Below are 7,828 nucleotides of genomic sequence, written 5' to 3'. Positions count from 1 at the left end.
ATGTCGGAACGTCGTCAGAAGGCTCCCATTCGTGTAGGTTTCTATGACATAGAAAAAACAATAGGAAAAGGAAATTTTGCCGTTGTCAAATTAGCAAGACATCGAATAACAAAAACTCAGGTAAGATTAATAAATAATAAATAATTTTATTTTAAACGGTTTAATATAAAAGAAAAAGAAAAAAAAAAAAATTTTTTTCCTAATGAATCGAGTGACTTTTTCATGAGAAAAACATGGCGGCGATCAATTGGCGACAAATTATTATACACCCAAACGTTTTTTTTTTTTTTTTTTTTTTGTTAATGGGTACGTGCACGGAATTGTTTTAAAAAAAAACCACCCACGCATTTAACATTCTAATATGTCAGACATGTAAAACGTCATCAAAGTTTTGACGAAACGCTTAGGAAAAATTGCCCCAATTGACGTTTTTTTTTCTCCCAATCTTTTAAAATTACCTAAAAATCCTTGGGTTTAACTCGACATTTTTTTTTCTCGTTTGTTTATCTACTCTATGATAATTACGTCATCAACGTTTTTTTTTTTTTTAAAAAAACGTTGAAACTAATACATGTAGTTATTATTATTATTATCTGTTTTTAGTATAGAAGGATAGAAAAAGTTTTTCCAACCATTTTTTTTTTTTTTTGTTTTGTAGGGGGCAATCAAAATAATTGACAAAACTCAATTAGATGCCGTTAATTTGCTTAAAGTTTATAGAGAAGTTGACATAATGAAACAACTCGATCATCCACATATAATTAAATTATTTCAGGTCGTTATCATTATCATTATTATTATCGGTCTTTTCATTTTTTTTTTATTCGTTTTAATTTGAAAAAAAAATGAAAAATTTATTTTTAGGTTATGGAAACTAAAAATATGATTTATATAGTTTCTGAATATGCTAGTCAAGGCGAAATATTTGGTAAGATTGATTAATAATAATAATAATGATTTTTAATTTTAAAAAAAAAACCGTTATTTCAAATTATTATTATTATTGTTTGTTTTTAAGACTACATCGCAAAATTTGGTAGAATGAATGAGAAAACGGCGAGGAAAAAATTTTGGCAAATACTTTCAGCAATAGAATATTGTCATAGTAAGCAAATTGTTCATCGAGATTTAAAGGTGAGAAAAAGAGAGAGAGAGAGAAAGAGAGAGAGAGAGAGAGAGAGAGAGAGAGAGAGAGAGAGAGAGAGAGAGAAAGAGAGAGAGAGAGAGAGAGAAAAGAAATCGTGTGCATAAAGTTTTTTTCGAAAAATCGAACGAACAAACAAACAAACAAACAAACAAAAAAAATTTTTTTCCCCTTTGCTCTTTTTTCAGGCTGAAAATCTTTTAATGGATCAAAATATGGAAATAAAAATTGCAGATTTTGGATTTAGTAATTATTATAATCCGAACGAACTTCTTTCAACATGGTGCGGTTCTCCTCCCTATGCCGCTCCAGAAGTATTTCAAGGTTTAAAATACGTAGGACCCGAAATTGATATTTGGGTAAGATATCCTATTTTACTTAATCTTATCATATATCAAACAAATAAAATAATCGGTCTGCGTGCGTGTGTGCGTGCGTGCGTGTGTGAGTGTGGAAAGAAAGAGAAAAAAAAAATGTGACGCACGTGTGAAGTCCACGTACGTATGTTATAAAAAAAAAAAATTTTTTTTGTAATTTAAAAATTCCACGCAAGAAAAAGTGGGTGACTAAGGGGGGGGGGTATCAAGCATAGAAATAAGAAAAACATTTTTTTAATTAAAAATTTACTATTATTATTATTATTATTATTATTTTCAGAGTTTAGGGGTCGTTCTCTACGTTTTAGTATGTGGAGCTCTTCCATTTGATGGATCCACACTTCAATCTTTAAAAGATCGAGTTTTATCAGGTCGTTTTCGGATTCCTTATTTCATGAGCTCAGGTTGGTAATGTACGAACCTTAGGTTTATCAAATATTTTTTTTCCCCACCCCTTCCCACGTGCCCCCCGCCCTCGCCCCCGCATCACGTCTCAATTATACGTTTTATTATGATATTTCGAGAAAAAAAAAAAAATTATTTTTTATATTCTAGTAAAATTTTCATCATCTAAGAGTTGGAAAAGGTTATGAAAATCTAACCCTTTCATTTACGTCATTCGCCCCAGAGTGACGTCAGTGACCGCTTTCCCCATTTCGAGTTTCTTTATTCGTATATTTTGCGTCTTTTAAAACAAATATTCACGAATCAATTTTTTCTATTATTATTATTATTATTATTATTTGAATTTTTTTTTTTTTTTCATTTTATAATTAAAAAATAATAATAATAATAATAATAATAATTTGCTATTGATTATATTGAAAAAATTCTTCGGGAAACGAAGTTATCGAAATTATGATAGTATTGGATTTTTTTGTAAATTGTTTGATTTATAAAAAGTTAAACATTGATTAACAGAGTCATTTTATATTTAAAAAGTTTTTACTATTTAATATTATATTATTTTTAGATTGCGAATCATTAATAAGAAAAATGTTAGTCGTTGATCCTGGTAAAAGATACTCAATAGAAAATATTAAAAAGCACAGGTGGATGCAAGCCGAAATACCTAAATTACCTGATTCGACAAATATCGGAACAACGCACGAATTAAACGATCAGATTTTACGACTCATGCAAAGTTTGGGTATCGATTCGGTGAAAACTCGAGAGGTTCCTATAAATTTTTTTATAGTTTTCCTCGGAGTGACTCATAAGACTTATTTAAAAGACAATAAATTTTTGTTTTTTAGTCTCTTCGTTGCGGCAGTTACGATCATCACGCGGCCATTTATTATCTTTTATTAAAAAGACTTCGTCAGCATCGCAAAGAATTAAACGTAAATCAATTCGGTTGTCATACCGATGACGAAATAGATTGTAGGAGGCCGAGTTCGATAGCGGAACAAGCAATGAGAAAATTAACAGGTGATAATAACATAAGAATCGCGGAAAGTACCGAACATAGGAATCGCGATGTCAATTTGTTAGACGTTCAAAAATATCTCGACGGTTCGTGTAGACCTCCTAATTCGTCAACCGCATCGAGTATGGGAAAGTTTAACGAAAGTATTAAACCGGAAGATTTTATCTCGGAATCCATTCCAGTTGATTTTCTCGGTTTAGCCAATCCGAATAGAACTTCAGGTCTTTATGTTTTTCCGGGAATGGATCAGTGGTTGGATGAGCCTCAGAGAGGACGAGAAAAATTTATGGTTCGTGGTTAAAGAATACCTCTTTTTTTTTTTACTGATTTTATTTTGTATGTTTGCATGGAAGTTATTAAAATGAAAGTGTTGCTTTCATTTTTAAAAATTACTTGTAGAATTCTCAAGAAGATCCACGACTGCAAAATACAAGATATTTATCTAACTCGGGAGCTATTTGCTTTCCTCAACACGGATCATCATCGCCAATACCTCAAGAATTTTATAATGCTCTTCAAATGAATTTACAAATCAAAAGCGAAAACGGATTAACCCCCAAACATTGTACAAAAGAAATGAAAAATTTGCAAAAGAGCACGGATTTTGAAATACATATCGCTGATGAAAGAGGGATTCAAGATATCGCTTCCGGTATAATTTCTCCCGCTCAAAATTTCAACGATTTCAAGTACGTGAATCAACAAATGAGTCGCGAACCGATTTTTTTAAGAACGGAAAGTCATCGTTCCATTTTCGATGATGATAAAAATAATATTTTCGATGTTGAGCAAAAAAATTTCGATTGGCAAGACCTGTTACAGCAAAGTAATAAATTGTTGAAAGAAAATTTTGAAATTTTACAACAGCAACAAAATCAATATGGTAACACGTTTACGACGGGATTCGAAGGGAATAAACAAATGCAAACCTCACGGAGCGCTCAAAATTTCAATGAAAAAAATAAATCTACGGCATCGGGCGACATTGCCAATTTTATGGATGTTGTCAGATCTCAAAACGAAATAGTTATACCGGAATCGATAAACTCATTAAACATATCAAACATTTCGAAAGATTTAGAAGCAATATCGGAATCGGAAACGACTAAAATCGATGAAAAAATATCAGGGATAACGTTGGGACACAATGATATGTTTAGATTACCACTCACAAGAGCGACGACGAATCCATTTCTAAGATCTGAACGTAAGGGAAACGAAAGTATTTGTCATCAACAATATTCCAGTTCCACAGACGAAGGTATCGAAACGGACATTGAAGATTCACCGGGAAGTGGTAAAAGTTCCAATGCCATTGTTAATCAACAACGATTGAATTCAAATTTAACCGTCGGAGTTCATCAAAAAAGTCTAAGTCAGCACATAAACAGTCATTGTCATTCTCCTTCTCATTCTCCTTGTTTGAAAAATACATTGTCGGCATTTGAATCCTCTCTCGATTATCAATTCGATTCTGAATTAGCATCTAGTTTGCCAAGTTGTACTTCTTCGAATACGATAAAATATTCAACAGACAATCCTGTTGTAAGTAAAAACATGATGCATTCAAGTTTGTTCACGTCGTCTATGAAGCCTTTTCATAGGCCGAACCCAATCACGGGAAATAGAAATTTAACGAGGAGTCCCATAGATTTTCGGGAAGGAAGACGAGCGAGTGATGGTTTAGTACCTCAACAACAAGTAGACATTCCACAAGAAATAAATTCAAATTTAACCGTTTTCAATCATCAAAAATTAAACGACATGGGTAAAACGAAGGGGGCCATGGAATTGCATTTAGTACAAAGAGAGCATGAAGTTCTTAAAAATAAATATCAGACACCTTCTCAAGAAGAGCAATGCGTGAGACAAATTCAACACGTTCAATATCATCAAGTGAGCCTACCGGAACAATATTTAGATGAAAATTCTTCACGAAAGCAAGTTCCGAAGAAAATTGGACTCCCTGAAACATTGATGACCGCCAACCAATTCAATCCGAATCCATCACAAAAAAATGAATTTTTAAATTTGAGTGATTTAGTAGTAAGCAGTCCTTCGTCAATGAATGCATCAGTGCAACAAAATGCTCATTTAGGGAAAACTCCTTTGCAACAGCAACTTATGCAGCACCGACTTTTGCAACAGAAGCGACACTTACTGCAGAAACAAGGAGCTTTTCAACAAGGTAAGAGGTTTTACACATCTTTGTCATATCACATCATCCAAGAAGCCAAATAAATAAAATGTAAATTTTTCTTTTAAAGCATCTCAACAATCGCCACCCGTTTTAGCATACATGACATCAAGACAGAGACAAATGTTACGGCAAGCGAGTTATAAATTAGCACAAAAAATGCCAGTGCTACCACCACTGCCACACGGAGATGAAATTAATACAGATTTAAGAACGATTACTGAAGATTGTACAAACGGACACACACCTGAGGGTGATGTAAAATGGACCAACAACACATTACCATTACAGCCGGGATCAACAGACGTTGAAACGGGTAGCAGTCCGCGGAAATTACCAACACCGAATAAATCCCTTCACGGATCGATACCGGAAAGAAACGAAAGACAACTTCCGTTGACACCCGAAAGGCAATTATTATTTGCCGAAGGTCGTCAACTTCCAAATCCTCCGAGTGATAAAATGAAATCCGCTCCCGAAAGAATGTTACCCCATCAACCGGGAAGTGGAAGAATGCTTCCGACAATCGGGATACAAATACAAAAAACGCATTCATTACCAAAAACAAATCAATCGTTCGATAACACCGGAAATAACGAACCACCACCACCGGAAATTGATTTTCAATCGACAAAACTTCTTTTCAATCAATCTTCTAAACAGACGAGGAACATGGTCAACGTTCAAAATCAAATTCACGCCAATGCCGCCGAAGGCAGTGGAAAATCAAACGAATCAATATTTTGCCGTCAAAATAATACCGCGTCGGACGAATTGAAAGATTCTGGAAGGTTACAGACGACGTTAAGAACGGATCTATCAACGGAAAAGAACTCGACCGACGTGGCAGCAGATGATAAAAGATTATCCGACGAAGAAAATTGGTCGAATGCAAACGTTTCGTGGGACAATTCGCAAAAACGATATAACGATTTGTCATTAAATAATAAAGTTAATTAAAAATATAATATAAATCAAACCACGTGATGTCCTGCCAATTATTCATATACACACACACTTATTATAATAATAATAATAATAAAAATGAGGAAAAATAAAACTCTGACGACAATAACTCAAAACTGGAAAAATTATTATTTCCCTTCTCTTATACTATAAAAGAGATGGTATTATTTATACATAAATAAAATTTCAGGATTGAGCTTTTTATATAAACTGTATTACAAAAAAAAACAAAAGCCTTTAAAGGCAAAATTATTAATCAAGTGCTTCCTGTTATTATTATTATTATTTCCGGATTGCGTTAAATATTTTAATTTTAATATATATATATATCAAAATACCCATCAAATGAAAAAAAGCAAAATAATTTCGTAAAGGTAAAATTTAAAATAATAATAATAATAATAATAATAATATTTTCTCTCCAAAGTGTAGTTAGAAGCTTGACGTATGTGTTTAGTAGTATTAAGCGGCATAAATTCTTAACACAATAAAATTTATATTATTATTATTATTATTATTATTATAAAAAATGTGGTCAAAAAAATTAATTATACAAAAAACACCGTAGTAGGAGCAAGCAATAAAATAATAAATAAATAAATAAATAAAGTAGAACTATTTAATCATATTTAACCACCGAGTTCTAGTCAATTATTATTATTATTATTATTTAAATAAAAAAAAACGCTTAATAGTTTAAAAAAATAATAATGCTAAAATAAATAATGTAAATTTTAGTAATGAAAAAAATAAAAAATAAAAATAAATAAATAAATAAATAAATAAATTTAGCCCGGAAAATATATATATATATATGCTTCGTTTTATTATTATTATTATTATTATTTCGTTTTAGATTTATTATAGTGATGTAAAAAAAAATTATCGCAAAGCAATAAAAAGCTTATCATTATTATCATCATTGTTATTTTTTTAGTAAATTAAATGTATGATGATGAGAGTAATTAATTAAAAATGAAAATAATAATAATAATAATAATAATAATAATAATAATAATAATAATACTCAAATTTGCTTAAATTAAATTGTAATAATGATAATGATGATGATAATGATGATAATAATAATAATAATAAAAAAAGACAAAATAAAGCTTTGTTTATAGAGAGAAACCGATTAAAAAAAAAAAGAAAAAATTTGTTACACGAGTTTTAAATTAATTTTATTTTGATATGATTTATCAAAAAAAATAAAAACGATAATAATAATAATAATGGAAAAGAAAATTTTAAAAAATGATAATAGTAATTATTATTATTATTATTATCTGTATTGTTTTTTTGAAGAAAGAATTAAAAAACGGTTTTTTGGAATTGGAAAATTCATAAATGATTAATGTAAACAAAAATAGATATAAAGAAAAGAAAAAGAAATTTTTTTTTTTTTCCAATTAGTTAACTTTTATATATATATATATATATATATATATATATATATGTATATATATATATATATATAATTGCTGATATATTTAAATTTAAAAAAATTTTAAGGGAAAAAAAAAAAAAAAAAAAAAAAAAAGACGAAAAGTAAAATTAAATAACTCTGCTGGTCAGAGATTTTGTGAATTAAATTAAATTATTATTATTATTATTATTATTACTATTGATAAGCATTGTTTTAAATAAAAAAAAAACTATTTAAATTGAATAAAAAAAAAACAAATGTAATTAATAAGTTTTTTTTTTTATAT

At 29.8% G+C, this 7,828-nt stretch overlaps 1 protein-coding gene across 1 annotated transcript; it reads left to right on the top strand.

The window, feature by feature from the left end:
* Nucleotides 1-6,322, top strand: Phum_PHUM287820 (uncharacterized protein; the record flags this gene model as incomplete). Its single annotated transcript, XM_002426919.1, has 11 exons — nucleotides 1-120; nucleotides 659-775; nucleotides 865-928; nucleotides 1,019-1,134; nucleotides 1,333-1,503; nucleotides 1,802-1,925; nucleotides 2,495-2,697; nucleotides 2,778-3,239; nucleotides 3,350-5,138; nucleotides 5,218-6,082; nucleotides 6,304-6,322. The coding sequence occupies 11 exons, from the start codon at nucleotides 1-3 to the stop codon at nucleotides 6,320-6,322; spliced, it is 4,050 nt and encodes a 1,349-aa protein (XP_002426964.1).
* Nucleotides 6,323-7,828: the final 1,506 nt, after the last annotated feature.

This window comes from Pediculus humanus, genomic scaffold (assembly GCF_000006295.1).
Source record: "Pediculus humanus corporis 1103172107667 genomic scaffold, whole genome shotgun sequence".
In the NCBI taxonomy this organism is placed as follows: Eukaryota; Metazoa; Arthropoda; class Insecta; order Psocodea; family Pediculidae; genus Pediculus; species Pediculus humanus.
Note: the sequence above shows the minus strand (reverse complement) of the source record. Positions and strands in the feature narration are given on the sequence as shown.